This window comes from Vipera berus (genome assembly GCF_964194415.1).
Source record: "Vipera berus genome assembly, chromosome: 2".
NCBI lineage: Eukaryota > Metazoa > Chordata > Lepidosauria > Squamata > Viperidae > Vipera > Vipera berus.
In genome coordinates, this window is record NC_138203.1 from 208,190,490 (window position 1) to 208,212,421 (window position 21,932).

At 37.4% G+C, this 21,932-nt stretch overlaps 1 protein-coding gene across 2 annotated transcripts; it reads right to left on the reverse strand.

Moving 5' to 3' along the window:
* Nucleotides 1-2,778: 2,778 nt before the first annotated feature.
* DCTN4 (dynactin subunit 4) lies at nucleotides 2,779-21,515 on the reverse strand. Of its 2 annotated transcripts, XM_081317689.1 has the most exons (14): nucleotides 21,338-21,515; nucleotides 18,984-19,054; nucleotides 17,972-18,150; nucleotides 16,070-16,113; nucleotides 15,591-15,698; nucleotides 14,629-14,649; nucleotides 12,644-12,717; nucleotides 11,705-11,817; nucleotides 11,469-11,578; nucleotides 9,796-9,869; nucleotides 7,715-7,769; nucleotides 5,206-5,313; nucleotides 4,778-4,875; nucleotides 2,779-4,566 (listed from the first exon to the last, which is right to left on the reverse strand). In XM_081317689.1, exons 1-14 carry the CDS (start codon nucleotides 21,470-21,472, stop codon nucleotides 4,353-4,355), a joined length of 1,404 nt encoding a protein of 467 aa, XP_081173815.1. In that variant the 5' UTR covers nucleotides 21,473-21,515; the 3' UTR covers nucleotides 2,779-4,352. The 2 variants fall into 2 exon arrangements, with proteins under 2 accessions (XP_081173815.1, XP_081173816.1); XM_081317690.1 differs by lacking the exon at nucleotides 14,629-14,649.
* Nucleotides 21,516-21,932: the final 417 nt, after the last annotated feature.

Sequence of the window (21,932 nt, forward strand, 5' to 3'; positions counted from 1 at the left end):
CACAGAATTCACCAGAGTAGCGAGCAAGTGGCGTTTGGAAGTGATGGGGCAGTAACTGAGCAAGTGGCATTTGGAAGCAATGGGGCACTGAGTGAGCAAGCAAGCAAGTGGCGTTTGGAAGCAATGGGACAGTAAGTGAGCAAGTGGTGTTTGGAAGCGATGGGGCAGTGAGTGAGCAAGGTGCCTTTGAAAGAGACGGGAGTGAGTGAGAGTGAATGGAGGCTTTTGCGAACAAAGTGTGAAAGAAAAAGGGAAAAGTGAGGGAGAGAAGGGAAAAAGAAAAGGCATTGACATTTTTATTTTTGTGTTTTTGTATGAGTACAACAAAAACAGATAGCGGAAGCTCATTCCAAGAGGCCTGGACAGAGTCATTTGGAGTGATTGAACACAATGGGAAAGCGTTATGTATTCTTTGTAATGAAAGTGTTGTGTGTCGCATATCAAGTGTCAGACTGCACTTTGCCACCAACCACAAAAGTGTTGCCAAACTTGGTGAAACTGAAAGAAAAGAGTTTCTGACAGCTGCCGGTTTTCAAATTTCACTGTGCATAGCAAAACATGGTAAGCCCCTCTCTGATGGGGATTTTAGCAAAACGGCCATGTTGTATGGGAGTAATTCCCTTTTTCACGATTTCCCAAACAAGGATAAAATTATTCAACGCATTTATGAGATGCCACTTAGCAGAAATACTGTTAAAGATCGAGTCCAGCACATGGCAAGTGATGTTAAGTCAGCAGTTCACCACTGACTTACAAAAGGCAGCCTGTTACTCCATGTGCTTGGATGAAATCACAGATATAAATGATCATGCAAGGCTAGCAGTAATTTTGTGTTATGCTGTTGGTGACATCATGAGAGAAGAGCTGGTGAAACTGGTGTCTTTGCCTGAAAGAACACAAGAGATAGATATCTACAATGCTGTGATGGAGGCTTTTTTGTCACAAGACCTAAGGAAAAGTGGTTTCAGTTACTACTGATAGAGCACCTTCTATGGTGGGGGCAACATCTGGTTTCTTACAGTTCTTTGTGAAAGAAACAAAACATCAAGTCATTCAGTTCCATTGTATTATACATCAAGAAGCTGTTTGTGCCAGGGAAAGCAGCAAAAAATTTGACGATGTCCTCAAAGATGTCACAAAAATGGTGAATTACATCATAGCTCATGCTCTGAATCTTCGACAGTTTCAAGCACTTCTTGAGGAGGTTCAGGCACAGTATAATTGTTTACTTATGTATAATAATATCCGGTGGCTGAGCAGAGGACGAGTCCTGGAGAGATTTGTAGCCTGCTTGGATGAAATTAGGTTGTTTATGAATGAAAAAGGGCAGGAATATCCACAGCTCACTGATATAGCCTGGCTTACCAACCTCATGTTTTTTACAGATTTTACACTACACTTCAATGTACTGAACAAACAACTACAAGGTGTAGGGAAAACAGCAAAAAGGATGTTTTGTGATATCAAAACATTTGAGAGAAAACTGCAGGTTTTTGAAAGAGACCTTGAAAGTGGGTACCTGAAATGTTTTCCAAATCTAAAAATACATTTAGAAAATTCTGCATCTGCATACAATCCTACAAGCCACCAGGAAATCTACAAGGAATTTTCTAGCATCGTAGCAGCTGCAAAAGTGTCTTCTGCGTGGTCTACTCTTATCCCTCTAGTACACAGTGTGTTATAAAGCCCCAGTTCTCAGCTGCCCTGTGTTTGAAGTACATCACACCCAAGTTCTATAGCATCTTTCAATTCCTGCCAATTGCCAGTCTTAGCCTTTTGATTGCCACTACAAAGCATTTGGAATGGCAATTTAATTTCAATTCTAATTGGCTACATAAAGGACAATTAACATTTCTACTTGCAATAAGTGTTTCACAACAGATCACCATAGATTTTCACAAAGAAAAGTATATAATTTGACTAAAATAGTGTTTGTTCTTTGCTTTCATATTCATTTTAAATATGCATGTCTGAATTGGTTAGATGAGGGATATACAAGGGATGGATGGATGCTTTCAGTTAATCTAAAACGTTTCAACAGTTACTGCAATCATCATGCCTATAAGTGCAATAAATGTTTCACAAGTGACAACTAAAGGATAGTAATGTAAGCTAATCGTTTCAATTAATGTTTTATATAGAAAAAGCATTGATCAGATTCACATTTGTGAATGTTAAAAAAAACCCACATTTCCACTTTTTATGGAGTACAGTTAGTCCTCAACTTACAACAGCTCATTTAATGACCACTCGAAGTTACAATGGCACTGAAAAAGGGACGTATGATCATTTTTCACACTTACAACTATTGCAGCATCCCCATAGTTAGGTGATCAAAACTCAGATGTCTTAGCAACTGGTTTATATTTATGACGGCTGCTATGTCCTGGAGTCATGTGATCTCCTTTTGACAAGCCAAGCCAATAGGGAAGCCAGATTCACTTAACAACCTTGGTTACTAAATTAACAACTACAGTGGTTCACTTAACAGCTGTGGCAAGAAAGGTCATAAAATGGAGCAAAACACACTTAACCAATGCTTCACTTTGGAACAGAAATTTTGGGGTCAATTATAATTGTAGATCGAGGACTACCTGTAATTCAAAATTTGGGACTATTGCATACCTTGTAAAAGATGTGCAAAAGTAATTTGTTGGTCCAGTTTTACAAATCATGATGTTATGCTAGCATTGCCAAAAGAAATGTAGGCTAGTTATTTCTAGTCATACAAATATGACAGAAAAATCTTAAATATGATAAAAGAAAAATACATGAAAGCAGCTTTGAGTGCTTATTTATTTGAAGTTCGCTAAATTGTACAATAAGGCAACACAGTTATTCTAATACTGATAAGGCAGAATGTTCCTCCAACGAAATATTTTTACAGATATGCAAAGTGAGATATGTACAAGTACTTATATTCTAAGAGATTAAAAGGAGAAAAGACTTTTCAAGTATGTCCCAACTTTCTGTGTTTACAAGGAATCTTAAATATATATTAATTCGTTACACTATTAATTTATTAATTGTACTTCTAATTAGTGTGTGTGGAGTTAGATCATGGATGTTAGTGTTAATGTATAAATTTGAGAACAGCAGACATTAATATTGTACTACATATTGAATAAATATTGCCTAGATGTCTTAAATTCATGCTGCACAACGTATATAATCTACATCAATTTTTTTACATCAATTGCACAGAATAAACGTGAAACTTTTATTTAAATAGTGCCAAATAAATTAAAACTACTTAAATATACTTTCTAACAACCTGGAAAATATATTTCCAAGGGCTTTAAGTACATCTTCCAATTATACATTTCTATTCATCTTCTCCAATCTTGGACTACATGATAAATATTCACACTGTAATGTATGCCCATGGCCACCAGCCTGCAATCAGATCTTTTCACTTTCCCATTACATACAATGTGTATGCAGTGCTACAGTATTAAATGTCAAATCATTAAAATTCAAGACCCCAAACTTGGGAATTATATTTTATAATTTATTCATTTTCCTATTAACAAAACCTAATGAAATCTGTTCAGTAGGGAAATAAGATTTTACACCTTCAGTGCAAAATTGTACAATGGCAATGGTAGTTACTTTTCCGAGAGGTCTTAAAATTTCAAATTTACTTACTAAAAGTAATTAAAATCATAATAAACTATATTTGGTCATCATCCTGTTCCTAAAGGAATAATTTAACAAAAACACTAGTGCTTGTCCCAACTGGATCTTTGCTTCAATAAATGCAGTACAGCAGCAAATGCAACTATCGAAAACTGCCTTTCCTTTAAATAAGCATTCTCCAGCATAAGAAGTTAAACCCTCCAACTATATAGTATTGATACCTGTGCTATTTACTTGTCTTCCTTTCACGCTGCTATGCTGATTACTGCTTTACTGAAAAATCCACTTGAAGTAATTACTACTATCAGAAAAGTAGTAATCCAGTTATCAGAAAATGTACCAGAGAAGGAAAGAGATTTTGTCTAACACTAGCTTAGATAAATTGTTCCAAGGAAAGCTAGTAAAAGGTTTTGCAAGGAACTAGTATGACACTTTTTTCAAGGAAGATAGAAGATAAGTACAAACATGCACACTAAAGCTGTACTGTCACTTTGACTATGTGTGTGCTATAGTGACAGAACTGCTAATTCATGTAATGGACGTGAAGAGTAGGAGGCAAAGAGAAAAAAAGTGTCTTTTTTTCTATTTCAACTCTAGCTTTTTTTGGTTGAAATTTCACTTTCCAAGGCATCTCTGTAAAACCAGTATTTTATCACAATGCATTTTCAAAGCACAGTGTAACAGGCAACTATCATTTAGCATTCAATCAAACTTCAGGGAAGCAGAGGGCCCAGGCTGAGCTCCACATGATGGGTGAGCCAAATGACTTCACAACTCTGATCACATTCCTCTGTGGAGCGGATTGGAGCAGCAAGATTTTTGAACTCATGTCTCATCTTAAAGCTTACAGTAACTTTTCCTTCTTCTTTCTGTGGAGTAACTTTGATGAATATCCCAACTTTGTTAGCCTTCCGGAAAGCTATGATGCTACAAAGCAGGAATAATAATAATAATATAATAACAACAATGATAACAATAATAAATGAAATATATTCTTTGGTCTATTTAAAATCTAGTGCTGCTAGGAGAAACAATATTTTTTAAATTTCCACCTAGAAAAAGTCAGGATAGCATTGGTCAGTTTTCAACAGTTGGTAAATGCAAGTCTATACCTATGAAAGCAGACAGACAAACTTACTCAGGGTCATCCTGGAAATCTTGAGATTCTGCCAAGTCATCATATTCTGCTGCTGCATCTTTGCCAGCCAAGATTAGTTCCTTGGAAGGAACCATCACCTGAAAAGAGACATAGACAAAAAAGGTTTCATAACAAATATGAGAACCTGGAAGATTAAGAACCACTGTAACTGCTAATGAAATTCAAACTATCATGGAAGCTTCTCATATCCAAAAGCAGTGGTATTTTTCTCACAAGATCTAATGCCTATGCTAATCATGGGTATTAAAAGCCTCCTCTCTTTTTTTTTAAATAACTGGGTTAAGGCAGAAAATCATTCTAAACCTGAAAAAAGGACTGTGCAGGTATTCACAATTCTTATATATTTTTAGCACAGTATCAGTGTATACATTAGCTTACACATGTAAGATGGTAAGAAGTTACAGTACCTTTGCAGTACTATTAATATCCTCAGGATCATTTTCCTCACATTCTTTTAAGGTCACATGGGTAAGGTTTTCCACTGGATTGGTTAGAGTTAGAAGAACCTGACTTTCCTATGAATGACAGAAGTATATAAGAGACAAAGTAACATTCATGAAGGTTCTATATGGTCCTAGATCAGGGGTCAGCAACCTGAAACAGTGAAAGAGCCACTCGGAACCGGTTCCCTCACAAAAGGAAAAACTGGGAGCCGCAAAAAATGTGTGCGCATGTGCGTACATGCGCGCATGTGCAGAACAGGGTTTGACTGAAGAGTGGAGCCAAGGTGAGATATGCACCTACCCTGCATATTTGAATTGATTGGTTGAACTTTTTTAGTCCCACTTTTTTTTTTTTTGGACTGCACATGGCAGAGGACTGGGAGCCGCAGGAGACGGCTGAAAGAGCCGCATGCGGCTATGGAGCCGTGGGTTGCAGACCTGTGTCCTAGATTGAGAACATTCATTTTTGCCTGTACGATGCCCTTTTAGGAAGTGCTAACCTCTTAAACAGCAACATGTGAACCATTATCCCATTCATTTTTCTAAACTATAAATATCCAATTCATATTGGAGTTAAGGAAAATTATGAATTCGTTTGCAGTCAACCAAACCAAAATCAAACAAAAAATCTGAAATAAGTATGCTAGCCATGGATTCTATCAACTATGTATGTCATATGTAACTAAGGTCACCAGGGACTCTTGGCTAGGCTTCAAGCACGTATCTGCATGACAGAAAATAATCACCTCCCCACAAACTCTTTCCTCTTTGCTAGAGAAAAAAAAAGTCTTTTTTTTCTTTTTCCCAGAGACCTCTGGGAGAAAGAAGCAAGAAATTGTAAGCTTGGGTTGGAGGAAGTCAAGATTCACTTCTAACCTCAAATTTAAGACTAAAGGTTCCAGCAAGGATAGGTAAAAGAAGGAAACTGAGTCAAGGAATTACTACTTGAAGAAGCATAAGTATATGCCTAGTTAGCACTACATTAAGATTTCTGAAGGGCCCGTCTGGTTTTAATTTCCTATCTCTGGTTTTTTAAAATTGTCCTATTTCATAGAAAGTGGCAACTCTTTCCATCAGAGTTGTTTTTATATTAGTAGATTCTTTAAAAAAAACATGTATGTTGAGGGATTTGTTTCCCAGTGGGAGGTTTCTATAAGGCAGGGGTGTCAAACTCATTTTTTTTTTCTCAAAAGGCCTGCTTCTTCCATTCTATGTTAGGATCTGAAACCTTCACACTTTCGTCTGTGTCCTTCACATCTTTGGCTTTCTAAGGGCCTGCAGTGATCTAAAACGCCAGGGAAGCCTGTTATCTAGGAATAATCTAGAACAGGGATGTCAAACTCAATTTCATTGAGGGCCGTATTAGCATTGCGGTTGCCCTCAGGGGGCCGGGTGGGTGTGGCCTGGGTGGGTGTGGCCTACTGGGTGGGTGTGGCTAAAGTGCGTATGGCCTACTGGGTGGGCGTGGCCAGCTCTACATCATTCGCATCAAGGGGTGCCTATGGGGGCCTGGGAAGGAGTGAGACAGATCTGAGGGTCTCTGGCAGAAGGAGGGTCTCTCGGCCAGGGCCAAGGCAGCGGGGGGCGTTCCCTCACTGTTTCCAGGATGGCTTCGCGGGCCACATGAAACCACTTCGTGGGCCGGATCCGCCCCCCGGGCCTTGTGTTTGACATGTCTGCTATAAGGTGTTTGTGATAATAGCAGCACTGTATAGTTTAATTAATCTCCTTGTCCATTGAATGTTTCACTTTCTTATTTTTAATAAAGCAATTCCCCTTTCAAATTATAGCTTGTAATTATGACCTAGCTTCCCGAAAGAAAGTAGGAGGGCTGTTTTCCATAATTATACACCACAATGCTACAGAGGCCAAAGAGTACCACCATTCCATTTTTTTTCTCCCAATCTTTTTCCCTGCCATTTACCAGAAGCCAAAGAGCTGGCAAGATTTGTGAAAAGGTATCAAGCAAAGGCATTTCCAGGAAGTCACATGCTGACGATAATAATTAACAAGCACTACCCTGATGCCAGGAAAGCGCGCCACGGCTTCTAAAACTAGAGGGCATCTGGGAGAGAGGTTTGACACCTCCAGGTTTTCACCTTAAGGTTTGGCGTTATCACTCTACCTACTCTTTCCTACATGAAAAAAAAGGGGAAATGCTTCAAGATTTACAATTCTCAAAAGCACGCTTAAACTTCTGACATTTATGTTGGCACGTATTACTTATGGACATCTTTTTCAATTGTTTCATCCTGATAGGCTTTTGAATCCAATTTAAAAATTGTGGATTGTGAAACCATGAGTTAGAGTCATCTCTTCACTGAATCAATGTTATTAAAAATTAACACGTTAGCTTTCCAGGCCTCTGTCACATTTGTAAACAAAACGAAAAATTTCACAGCCACTCATATTCAGGCTTCACAAAGCTTTGAAGGTCCATCTTCAAAGTGGGTTAAAATAAACAACTACTAACCTTCATATAACGCAGATTAGGAATTGACATGATTCTCACTTCTGGGATGTAATTGCTATAAAAAAAACACCAATAGGAAATATATGAATGGCATTGTCTCTAGCTTTTTTCCTTTATTTTATAATTTTAAATACCTCATTTTTTTTCAATCATGCAGTTTTCAAATTATTCTGAACACTGAAACATTTTAAAAAACTAGCAAAAACATACGATTGGGAAACAGGTTTTTGTAAGGAAGTTATACTGTAATTTATAGCTTCCAGTTTGTTTTTCATACAGTACAGTAATTGGGCTTACTGTGAAGTTGCTTTCTCTAATCACAAAAAGATGGACCTCACAGGAAAGAGTTAATTTCATTTCTTTCAACTAGTAGGCAGGACTAGAAGACATTTTCCCATCCCATGAAGGAAATACCCTCCCTTCAGTAGCAAGTGCTTATTTCAGCTGAAAATCAGAAGTCTGGTAGCACCTTTCCAGATTTACACATTTTATGACTTGTGAGCTAGGATTCAAATTAGGATGAGGGAAGGAGGGGGAAAATGGTTCATTTATGCAGGTTATATATTACATGGATTACAGTGTTAATTGTAATGCTAAAAATCATTGTGTTCCATGAAACCTTTCGATGTATGTAAGCTCCACTATTTCTCACTCAATTGTGCTATTAGAAGTTTTGGATTTACTTCTTTTCCAAATGGTATCTTCCTGTCCCTTCTGATTTTTCATTATCATAGACTTAACATGGCTCTCCTACAATTATTTCAGCATTGTAGTTTAAATTCTTTATGCTGTAAATCATTGTAACCACAAAAAAAGCTTGCCACTGACACGAGCACATAGGAAGTGGAAGAACCATTTTGGACAGGATAATAAACAAAATCAGCCACCGCTCTCTTAAACCTCTCATCTTTCTCTAACTTGTAGAGTGGGATTGTTGGGTCTATCAATAAACATCTGCTTCTCTCATCGTGGGATGTGGGGACTCTTCATTATTTCACATACTTATCTCAAAGTATAAGCAGCCCTCTCCTTGCTGTTATAGAGTCTTTACCTCTGATGCTGCCAGATGGCCCCTTCCTATGTCATCCTTTTCCCCCTTTTTCCATTGAGCATGAAAGAGATTGTGAATTACCAGCAACTGTTTCAGCATTGGGTACAACTAAGATCTGGCTTGCTCAGGCAAGCTGGCTATAGCTATTAAGGCCTGCATGGGGAGATTATTTGGCTGTACTACAGAGGTGTTCAACACTAACACAGGTGCTTGCTTCCTCTGTTGTGTTCCACTGCTTTGGAGACCAATTCTCCACAATTCAGCTCAATTTCTGAATGAGCAATGTCCTTCCCCCAGTCACTGATCCTGAGGTGTGATCTCTTTTCAGCACAGATCAGCTATGCTTGCCGGAATCACTTAGCTTGATTACTCACACTTCATGGTGTCAGCATCAACACTTCACTGTTTATTTATTAATTTATTTATTAAATTTATATGCCACCCATCTTGCTGATAAAGCGACTAAGCATGGCTTTTCCCAATTCCATTTTTTTTCTTTCTCAACCCTTACTGTAGAGCTGAAAGTTAAGTTGGCTTTTTCTAGAAATCAAGGCTAAAGACTGAAGGAAGTGGTTTCCTCCATGGGATAGAAGTAATCTTATCTTCTGGCTAGGATCAGTAGAATAAATCTTACCTGCCAGTAAGATAAGTCATACTAATTTTCAATCTGCCAGAGCAGAAACCAACTGAACTATCAGAAGCACACATACTTGAATTAAATGGCTATTGTAGCCTTTTGTGAAAGAAAAACAACACTTAACATAATGTCTAGCTGACTGCGCTGCATTGCTTAATAAAAATGGAATTAAAAATACATATATTCACACATTTATTGTATCTATATTCATAAGAAAGGCTAAAATAGAAAATTTGCTACTAGCAGATTAGTTTTCTGCGTGCTGGTACTTGGATTGTGAGAACCTTTATTTGCCAGAAGAAATTGTATACAGCAGATATAGATTTATACCAGCCATGAGAATTTGCTTCAGGTCTTTTGATTTCTTGCAGTCACTGTTTTCAAATTACTTACACAGCAGCCAATTGAATTTTGAATTTTATTGATGTGGGGTTGAACTCTGGTTTACTCAAATTGTGTTCACATTTCTACAAACAAAAGAAAAAAATGAGAATAAGAAGTTTGCAAAGCTATGCTTAAGAATTATAAATACCACTGCAGAATCATTTTATTTTACTCAATTCACTAAACAGAATGTAAGGGCTGGACTGTATCGAAGAGTGGCTGTTGAGAGTAGAATGGAAACTTCTCCTGGGATGGATTCCTCCTGAACTGAAGCCTTAAGTGGATCTCAAATCTGCTGCAGAGAACCCAGTATTCTCCAGAATAGATACGAAGGAAGGGCCATGAGCATGGGGGGAAAAAACAAGGGCATTCATCCATATGAATATAAAGTATTTCCTTAACAATGGAACTAGCCTATAAAAATGCTGAAAGTTTTAATTTAGACATTCAGAAAGGTAACTTTGTTTCCTAAAAAAAGAACCTGCTCTATTATCAGACCTAGCCCAAGAAGTAAAAAAAAAGCCAGTCAAACTTCAGTTCTTTATTTGCATAATACTGTATAGACAGAATCTTGTCAGCTTAATCTTATGCTACTCTAACCTAGTGGAGATACCCTGGGAAATTCTAGGGAGGGGCTATCCTAAATCTCTTTCCACAGTCCAGCTCCAAACTGTGCTTCCTGTTGTTTCCACCCTTGGAATGTGGCCCCTCCTTCCTGGGAACCTGCTGTTATTTTAATCCACCACATCACCTCCCCCTTCACAGACATATTCCAACACAACTGTCAATCAAGGTTTACTGAGTTCAGGATGTTGTTTCCTGTAACAGCTAGCCACAAGCCTTTGAGAAGATAACATGGAAACATACCTTGCCTAGGAACTGGTATAAATATAACCATTATGCAGAATATCTACAGATTACCTTCTGCGTCTCTTGACTATACAATGAGGCAGTGTGCTTTATAAATGCATTTTACAGTGTTGAAACCCAAATGTCAAGTTAGTCTGCATCACAAATTTATCCAATGTAACATTTAAACCTACATTCATTTGGACAATGAATTCTACAAATAACTATACAAATTTATATTCTAAATGTATCTTTCAGGGTAAGGTTCTTTACATCTTTGCAGCTTAGTCTTTTATTGGTCTTTCCTTTGGTCGTTAGTTCTCATATTCAAATAAGAACTAAAGAACTAATTCAACTCAATGATAATATGCTTGTAGTTGAAATAAAGCACTTAGCGTCTACCTCATTCAGTTTAATTTTGGCCATGTATTATTGCCTGGAATTGTCAGTATTCCACATTACTCCTTACCACTATTAACAGTAGCCACTGGAATAAACACATTGCATCTTTGTGACCTCACAAGGCAAAATAACTTTACAGTTGGGTTTCAACACTGTAAAATGCATTTATAAAGCACACTGCCTCGTTGTATAGTCAGAGAGAAGTAATATTTTCCTACTGAAGTAATACAAATTTATTGTAATCTAAGAATTCTCAAAACATGCATTCCCGTGTCAATTACATTCAAAATCAGCCAAGGGCCAAAGCTGAAAGTTACATGAAAGAGAATTGGAACAATTCCAGGACAGGGAATTCTGGAATTTGCATACGATCTCTGATTTTGCCAAAAATGACTGTGTGATGGTAGTAGTTTTTCATAGCGATTACATACCCTGCATCGCAGTGAGCGTTTGATCAGAAGGTGCTTATGACGTGGATAAAGTTGAGAAGCACAGATGGGCTGAAAATCTGGCTGTAGGAGGCGCTGCTTTAAGGTTGTCACTATTCACAACACAGGAAGTTCAGAAAATTCACAATCTCAGTTAATGATTTTGAATAACAAGAACAAGCATTATTTGAATCAATCAGCTTGGGCCAAAATGTGCCAAAGACAAGCTAAACTATTACCTTCCGTTAGATTGACTGGCCTTGTGTAATAATCCTCAGGTAAAGGTTCTACTTCTTCCACAGCCTGAGCTGGTTCAATTTTTATCTCCTTGTGGTCTTCCCCTTCTTTCAGCCTGAGGCAAAAGGAATGGATCGATTGCTTTTGAAAGAAGCCATAAAAGCCTGACCAGTACTAAATTGCTGGTTCAAATGAAGCCGTGTAGAGCTGTTAGAGACTAATTCTTTACTTATATTCAGATATTCTTGCAGCATTTGGAATAGTCGTACCAAGCTGTAACACTCAACCTAATTTAAGCTTTACATTTTATCACTGAATTAATATAAATAGCAAATTTTAGAGGTAAGAAAATGAGCTGTAGGGTTTTTTTAAAAAAAAATATAAAATGACACTTTAGACAAGATTGCAGGTACAGCTTAGATCAGGGGTGTCAAACTCAATTTCATTGAGGGCCACATCAGCATTGCGGTTGCCCTCAGGGGGCCGGGTGGGTATGGCCTAGGTGGGCGTGGCCTACTGGGTGGGCATGGCTAGAGTGCGTATGGCCTACTGGGTGGGTGTGGCCAGCTCTACATTGTTCGCATCAAAGGTGCCTATGGGGGAGTGGGACAGATCTGAGGGTCTCTGGCAGAAGGAGGGTCTCTGAGCTGGGGCCAAGGCAGTGGGGGCCATTCCCTCACTGTTTCCAGGATGGCTTCGCGGGCCGCATGAAACCACTTCGCGGGCCGGATCTGCCCCCCCCCCCCGTGCCTTGTGTTTTACATGTCTGGCTTAGATGTCCACACACTGGTATTGAAAGTACAGCATTTAACTAATCATTTAACTAATCAGCTAAGGAAAACCCAGAGTTATCCTTGACTCTGAGGCTATTTCCATTTTATATGATTGGTATTAAGCAATGTAACTTTATCAATCACTGATGTGAAAGAACTAGTACTCACGAAAGTCCAGTAAGGGCACTGATGGGGGCCCCAGGCCTCTGACGTTGGAGCCTGGTTCCAAGGCCATATTTGTCCTACAAAAGAGATACAGGTAATCCTTGACTTTTGACTGGTTGCTTAACAACCCTTCAGAGTAACCAGACTGAAAAAAAGTTACTTGTGACCCATCCATGAAGTTATGATTGCCACACCAACCCCACAGTGACGCATTTCAGGTGCTTGACAATCAGCTCACTTTTACAATTAGTTTGCAGTGTCCCACAGTCACATCACATTTTGCTCCTTTTTTGCCATTTTCCAGCAAAATTGTGTCCATAAAGTGGTTTCACTTTTACAACCACCTTTACAAACACTGTTTTGCTTTAACTACCACAGTGACTAATTCAACGACTGTCATAAAAACAGTTATTAAAAAATGAGTCTGGTCATGTGCTACCTCATCTTACTACCACAATTAGTTAAAACCAAAATTCTGGTCCCAACTGTGGTTGTAAGTCAAGGATTACCTGTCAACAACAAGAGGTGAGTCGGTAAATGAAAACATACCATCTTGGGGTTTGAGGCAGCTTAAAAACAAGATGTATCAATTACAAGAAAAGCAAATTTGGAAGTCTCTGTTCAGATAAAAGTTTTGATAGTTTGACTAACAAAAAGCAAACATACAAAAGCAAAAAAGGAACAAGACCTTCAATCACTGTCTATTCTACAATAAAGTGATTTAGTGCTTTCATTTAAATTTCATTTGATATTTAAGTCTCCTAGCTTGGAACATAAATATTTATTTATTTATTTATTTATTTATTTATTTATTTATTTATTTATTTATTTATTTATTTATTTAATTTGCTGCCTATCTCGTATCCAACGACTCTGGGCAACTTACAACATAGTTTACATTCTAGGAGGAAAAGTACTTTTGTGGCCAAATGCCCCCTACTGCAATAGACCTAAAGAAAATATAGAAATGACAAATATATAATCACTATAATGGTCTGAAATCACACCATTACACCATACTTGAGTTAACAACAGTCAGCTGAGGTACTTGCCAACAAATTGATTAACATTCTGAGTTGTGACAGCAGATATTAAAACTGAAGGTTGCTAATTTCTAAAGAAAAGTAGGCTAAATTCAAAAATGTTCCTCTGCATACAGAAAACAACTGAAAGTTTTTTTTTCCCCATTAGTGCCAGACCAATGCACTAAAAAGTGAAATCTAAAATGAAACTAAATTTCTCCATGGTCAAGAGGTCATGCAAATTCTCAGAAAAGTATAGTAATTGCCATAGTTCACTGAATCCAATGTTAAAAGCACAATTTATATGGCAATTTTACTGATCAGGTGGTTTGAATTATTTCACTTATCTCCCTGCCACTTTTAATAGTTAGGCCTGTATTATCTTCAAAGTAAGGCTAGAAGGTTTAGCTCTATAGTAAAATTGCTAAATACTTTGCGATATTAATTTGCCTCTCTAGCTCGCCTATTATTTTGTAAAGCTTTGGTGGGTGGCGTATCAGATAAAATCTATATTAAAGTTTTTATACAGCAATGCTGTTTAAAAGGACATGGTTTTTAACAGGGAAAGAAATATTTAAGTGGCAAAATTGTGGACAGGGAGTATTGTATTTATAGGCAATCTATAGTTCAAGAGGACTAAAATGTGTCACAAGAATCATAGACAGGGGAAGCACAAAACATACTTGTCCAGGCTAATCCTACCAATTGTTCTTAACAATGCTCAAGTTCATCAAAGATTGTGACCACACAGTACATTTATAGGGTCTTACACTGAACAATTTTGGTTTTATGTAAAAAAATTCTACGGAATACACCAAGTTACATGATTGCTAAACTTAAATAAGTATTAATTCATTCAGACTGAATGTGAACTTTCCTACTATGAGCTTGTTAGTTACCCAAATGCAATAAAGACAATCTGACTAGCTGAATCCGGCTAAAGGAAAACCAGCTAAAGGAACTTACCACTACATGTATAGTATGTTGCTGTGGAGAGCCCCCAAATTAGCAGCAGGTAGCAACGGAGATAAAAAAAATGCACCAATAAAGACAAAAGCAATGCACAGAACAAGCAAGTTATACAGTTATCCAAAAGGCAGCAAGCATATGCAAAATTATTTAGCCAAGAAAAACATAAGCTTTTCATATGACACTGAATGCATAGCTGAAAATTAAAACAAAATACATATTTAAATCTAAATATCTCACAGACATTACATTTGTGCCAACTCTGAGCTAAATCCCTGTATACAGAATAACAATAATCCAGCATTTGAAAGCTGAAGGTATTGGGGCCCATTTCCAAATCTGAACCTTCATTGTAAAATACAAGCCAAGTTACTTTATGATTTAAAAGTATGAATGCCTACATTTATTTCAAATATAGGTAGTCCTCGACTTACGGCCACAATTCGGCCCAAAATTCCTACTGCTAAGCAAGAAAGTTAAGTCAATGTTATGACCTATCTTGCCACAGTTGTTAAGTGAATCACTGCAGTTGTTAAGTGAATTTGGCTTCCCTATTGACTTTGTGTCAAAAGGTAGCAAAAAGGGAATCACATGACTCCAGAACAATGCAACTGTCATAAATATGAGTCAATTATCAAGTATCTGAATTTTGATCACAAGACCAATGGGAATGGTGCAATGGTCATAAGTGTGAAAATTGTCATAAGTCCCTTTTTTCAGTGCCCTTATAATGTCAAACAGTCAGTAAATGAAAAGTTGTAAGTCGAAGACTACCTGTAAATGGTATCTTTTAATAAAACATAAGCTATGAAAACTTCAGATAAGTTCCATTTATCATTTTTTAAATTTTCTTGCTTCAGTTTTAGAAATGTCAGCTATAAAATCACTGTACTTTAGAATGTTACATCTGGTGCTCACTGTGTGATCTCAACAATTTGTGTGCTGTTTTCCTAGCTTACCGAAAAAGCCAGTGGCATGTATGGTCGCCGTCGAACTAATTTTTTACGATCTCTTTCCATCTTCTCCTTCTGAGCCAACTGTTGATAATATTCCACCAGTTTATTAATCTATATAAAAAGAAACATTTTAAGCATGCGAAGGCACATTCTTTACAATAATTTTTTTCCTCAATTCATTCTGAACATTTTTTTAAAAAAAAAACCTTTCACTGCATTTACAAATCTTCACATAGTGGAGTTAAAAATTTACTCTCTCTCTTCCTAGCAACTCTTTCTCCCCCTATTTATTTTCTTTATAGAATATTTTATGTTTAATTTGTGCCACTATTCCTACATATTTACCCATTTGAATGGACTTTGCTGTTTTTTAGTAGAGGCTAAACACAGAGAAATGGAACAAATCAATTCATTCCTGATTTATTTCACTTTCATATTTCCTAGTAAATTAATTTATTCCTGAATATGTTTCTTTTAGTTACCTTTTGTGTATAAGGATTTTCAGGTTCCTGCCAACCTCCACTGGCTGCAATGTAACAAAAAATAACATGAACGATCAAGAAGCAAATCATGAAACACATGTTCTAGTCAAAAATAAACTATACAGAAAGTAACTGTCTGCTCTTCTCCTCTGCTAAATCCATCCCTGGCCTAATAAGGTAAAGGTTCCCCCGCACATGCGTGCTAGTCGTTTCCGATTCTAAGGGCCGGTGCTCATCTCCGTTTCAAAGCCAAAGAGCCAGCGCTTGTCCGAGGACATCTCCATGGTCATGTGGCCGGCATGACTAGACGCCAAAGGCGCACAGAACGCTGTTACCTTCCCACCGGAGTGGTCCCTATTTTTCTACTTGCATTTTTACGTGCTTTCAAACTGTTAGGTTGGCAGAAACTGGGACGAGTAACAGGCGCTCACTCTGTTACGCGGCACTCGGGATTCGACCTGCCAAACTGCCGACCTTCTGATCGACAAGCTCAGCATCCCAACCCACTGAGCCACCGCGTCCCCTTAGAATGACATAATACCTAATAATAATAATATGACATAATAATCACTGTATAAGATGACTCAGAAAGCAGCTTGTGTTTCTTATCTAATAATTGAAAGTTGGTTAATGTTAACAGGGACATAAAATATCAATGATACATCAGCAAATCAAACACAGGTGATAAAAATCTACCTTGTACCTTCCATTTTTCCCTTGCAAATTTCCCTATTGCAAGGGAATTTTATTGTTACAATTAGTACACAGTGAAAAAGACTTCCTTAAGGAAAATCAGCAGATAGAAAAAAGTATTCCACATAGTGGGTAACAACAATGTACAATGTTACAGAACGAAATATTACAAAACATTCCACTCTCATATGCATCTTCAAAACATATCTGGGCGGGGGGAGGGGGGGAGAAGACAGATATCTATATAAATAACAAGAGGATTTTGCTGAGTTGATAATATTTTCTGCACATAGTGGAGACCGGCCCTCCCTGAAAGAAAAGTGGAAGGCAGAAATTACTTTTTCCTTCAAATTTCTTGCCATTAGTAAGGGTTCCCATTCTTATATGTCTTATGTTAGGAATATCTAGTGTCTGCTAATTATAGAACCATTGGAAAGGACGAGGATAAGAGACTATACTGCTGAAATGATTGAAATTACGTCCATTGTTTTTCTTTTGCTTTGTTCTACTATTCATCAGCTTCCTTTTGCACAATTATTATGGAAAGAAGCAATTCTCTTACAAAATTCCGGAATATTTCATTCAGAAGAAAAGATATTGAAGAAGATTTGTATGTATAGTGTGAAGAGTGTGGACAAAACAGTCATTTGTTGTCTCTCATAAAACTAGCGCCTGGTTCATCTGCTAACAATGAATAGTGGGAAATTAGGACAAAAAAGCATGCAGTTTAATTATGGAGTTTACTTCTTCATATATAATGACACTAATTTAGATGTCTTGAAAAAGGAATTAACAGAATTAATGATGACTCAGGCTCTTAAACCAATTAGTCATGCTGGATAGTGCTACCTCTAAATGTTTGTTGCAAAGAAAAATATTTTCCAATTGGTGCAAAAATTGGACAAAATAAACTTTTGATCCAATCCAGCAAAATGTTTAAATACCTTCAATAGGTATTATTTCACTAACATACAGTATTTGGGGACCCTCATTATCAACTGAAGTGACAAAGCACATATTTATAGAACACATTTCTCTCTGTGGCAAAGGCAAAGACATTAGTCATTGAATTTAATTCCATTCAAATTCTCTGAATCCTTCGGTGTGTACTACCAGTTTTTAGCATAATACAACAACGTTCCCCTTTTGACCAATAACTGCATAATATATATAGTTTTTTGTCCCATTTATTTTAGATATGACACTCACCAACCGATTTATCTGCCATGCCAACATCCCTGGATGTCCAGCGGCAAAATCCACAGGCCAGATAATAAGCTTTTTTCATTGTAGTCTTAGCTGGATCATCAGGCAATGGAGCAGGAATGCTTGTTGCTCGGGTAGAAAGGGTATGCATACAGCAAGGGCAATCAAAACAGTTAGCACACCTAAGCAAGAAGACACCAGTAATAGCTTTTTAATTGAATGGATTTGACTGTATTTGTCTTCTTAGAGTGACAATGCTCATTATTATGTAAACCATATTGATTTGTTGAAATTAAAAGCTGTATAGAAATTGGAGTCAAGATTCTTGATTTACAAATGTACATATAATTCAAAAATTCCTCCTAACAATAAATTTAAAATAGTATTTCTGGCTGAGAAAAACTCATTGAGGCAACCAACAGGAAGTTAATTCATGTTGTCTTTTCCTTTATAAAAAGACAAAAATCCTGTCATGTACAATCCTTCAGATTTTGTAATAATCAATCCATTAAGATTCTATACAGGTAGTCCTCAACTTACAACAGTTTTCAGTGCTGTTGTAACTTCTGAAGTTGCAACAGCACTGAAAAAAGTGATTGATGGTTGTTTTTCATACTTACAACCATTGTAGCATCCCCATGGTCACATGATCCAAATTCAGACAGTTGTAGTGTCCCAGGGTCATGTGATCACCCTTTGTAATCTTCTGACAAGCAAAGTCAATGGGGAAGTCAGATTCACTTAACCATGTGGCAACCGTGTTACTAACGTAACTGCAGTGATTCACTTAACAACTGGCAAGAAAAGTCGTAAAATGAGGCAAACACACACACCCCCACAAATGTCTCAGCAACAGAAATTTTGGGTTCAGTTATGGTCATAAATCGAGGACTACCTGTACTATTAAATTCAAAGTGGGTTTCAAATTAATAAGCATGTGGTCAAATATAAAAAGATTATGAAAAACACAAAAGAATGTTTTTAGGAAAAGAAAGAAGGGACAATGTAGTCTTACCTATTTTTTTTCAGCTTGGCTTCAGCTGAAGGCATATTCTCCAAGCAGCTGGGACAATAGTGAGAATCCACCTATAGAATAATTTTTAAAAGTCATCTTTCTTCACCATTATACTTGAACTAGTGCTGCTTCTTATCTTTGTAACAAAAAAGACATTTTGATTTTTAGGGGCTGCGACAGGACAATATCCAAAAAACTGACTTATAAACCACAAAACCTTAAATTTGATTATTATTTCAGATTTTGCTCTCAAAGACCAGATAGGCATTTAATTGTAGAGAAAATTTATCTCATTTTAAAATGAAATATTAAAATGTAACATCAAATGTCATGCTCAGAAGGCATAAGGTGATTCAGAAGGGCTGACAATGCAGCATTTCTTTCTATTCTAGATATTATTATTGAGAGGAAATTTAGATCTGTACCAGAAAAATAGTCAGCACTGTCATTAAAGTACAATCCCCAGGATTATTAATGACAATTAAAATTGGCATTATAACTGGGATGAAAAACAAACTTAAAATCAGCAGTGATTCCATGAATTTTCTAGCAATTTTTTTCTCATTCTCAACTATTAGTATTTTGAACAGAAGATGCCAAAGATCAAATTTGGAAATTGTCCTGTCATGAACCAATTTTTAAAATTTATTTCCCTATCCAACTAGGTTCCAATAGCTTGTTGCCTTCTTTAATTATTCTTAGCTTTTTTTTCAAAACTGAACAACTGAAAAATAATTAATTCAAAAACTAATACTTCAGATTAAGACCACTTAATCATAATGACTAAGATATTTCTTGTTCAGTGCTTATAGATTGTTTTAAAATGGAAATTGGTTCACATTCAAAAACACACTACAGTAACAGAGTACGCTTAAAATTAAAATATTCTTCTTCATTCATGTTCATAAACAAAATGGATTTAAAAACAGGCTTTTACAGTGTTGGGCCTGCAACCCAAACAATGTCAAAATTAAGTGCAGGAAGTAGGGTCTCATCTTCGGAGATTTCTAGAATGTTTGGAGTAGCAGAGTTCCTTTACTATTTTGTGTTTAACCAATGGGACACTTGTTTAAATCTGGGAGCCCCTGTAAAATTTGAACAAAAGCTGCATATTTTTATTGGTACACTCACTTCTCAGAATATCAAAAGATTAATTCTAAATTGTAACTGAATAATATTGTTTAATAAATTGATTTTCAGTATTACAAAATACAGTACTGAATTCCAAGGGCCCCCTAGCTTTGCAAACTGGACAGCACATCTGGAACTCTGAGAAAATGTCATGGGAATGCTCACACAAAAATCACTGTACTAGACAGAAACGGGTGAGTTTGTTCCTTGGCACACTCTTTTTTTAGTCTTTCAGGATACTCTTATCATAACTGTGTATTACTACCCTTTTCTGGACCTGCGGATACACTTCAAAACAAAACACTTAAGTGAGTCCTCAATCATTTTCATCTTTTAAGAATGCCTCCACAATATATCTGGGGACTAGAAGCAGTCTTTGGAATACTGTTTGTGCTTTGCAGCACCCTAGTGTCCCATTAAAAAAAAACCTAAAATTAAAATAAAGTGGGACATATCATAAAATACATCCCCAAGAATGTTGCAACTTACAGGCCCCACATTATGAATCAAGCTTGTAGCCCACTCATAATTGCCCACTGTTTTTTTTGCAAATACAAGCTTCCTACAGTTAGATGGGTAATAGTACCTGATTGCAACATTATCACCTAGAATCCAGTTGGACAGAGACAAGCTGGCAGGCAGACATGACATAAATATATAAACTAGGGAGGGGGAGAATAAGGATGTGGTTTAAACAGATTAAAGGATGCAACAGTAACCAACTGGGAAGCACAACATACTATGAACAATGAGTGGTGGCAACTTACATAGGAAAAGCAACAACTTCACGGGAAGAAGTGTTATTTCAAATATAATAATAATAATAATAATAATAATAATAATAATAATAATAATAATAATAATAATAATAATAATAATAATATGTTGGAAGGGACCATGGAGGTCATCTAGTCCAACCCCCTGCTAAGGCAGGAAACCCTATACTAAACCCTATGCTAAAAGATTCCTCCACCCTTCCTATAAATCTCTTCCTACCCAGAATTTATTCCCTTTCCACCTAGCCAAGGCAGCACAAAAGGACACTGACAGAGGGACAATCAAGGCTCTGTTCTCCGAGCTCCAAATCAGAACAACGGGCAATGTGGCACACATCCCTCAGCCAATTGGATGAAGGGGGACTAACGAGTGGCAGCAGGGTTAGCCAATCCACACCGCTGGCGTGCTATCAAAGACCCCAGGCTCTATAACACGGGCTAATTTACCTCATGCGAGACACACTCAAGGGAACGGAGTTCACTGCAGTAGCGACAGAAATACAGCTGCGAAAGCGGCATGCGGATCTCCTTTTCGCCGCGCACCAGGTAGGAGACGCGGTCTGACTGAAGAAGAGAAGCCATCTTGGGAGAAGAGAGATGGCCCAGCTCTTCCGCGCCCCGCCGCACCCAACTATCCGGATTTCCGCCACGTGACCCGGAAACATTAGGTCTCGTGCATGGGCCGCGATAACCAACGCATCGTCACTTCCGCCAGTTCTCTAAAGTGAGATCAGACAGGGATGTAAAACGTAGGAAACGTAGGAATGGAAGGTTGAGGTTAGTCAACGCATTGAGAATTAGTTGCCAAATTTAAAATTAGCGCGTCTTATGGCAATTCGATACATTTATCTTCTCCAGTCTGTGTACCAGGCACCTTCCAGGAGTAGGGAATCTTGGCTCTTTTATGACTTGTGGACTTCAATTCCCAGAAATCCTGAGTCAGCATGGCTGGTTCAGGAATTCTGGGTATTGAAGTCCACAAGTCATAAAAGAGCCAAGGGTCCCTACCCCTGCTTAAACTAATTCCCATTTTCCGACTAAT

Excerpts from the sequence above, each read along its gene's own strand:
- DCTN4 (XM_081317689.1), bottom strand. The coding sequence starts at position 21,472 with ATGGCTTCTCTTCTTCAGTCAGACCGCGTCTCCTACCTGGTGCGCGGC. Across the intron at positions 18,151-18,983 it reads GCCAAGCTGAAAAAAAATAG|GTGTGCTAACTGTTTTGATT; the intron begins GTAAGACTACAT and ends CTTCTTGCTTAG. Across the intron at positions 12,718-14,628 it reads AACATACTATACATGTAGTG|GACAAATATGGCCTTGGAAC; the intron begins GTAAGTTCCTTT and ends TCTCTTTTGTAG.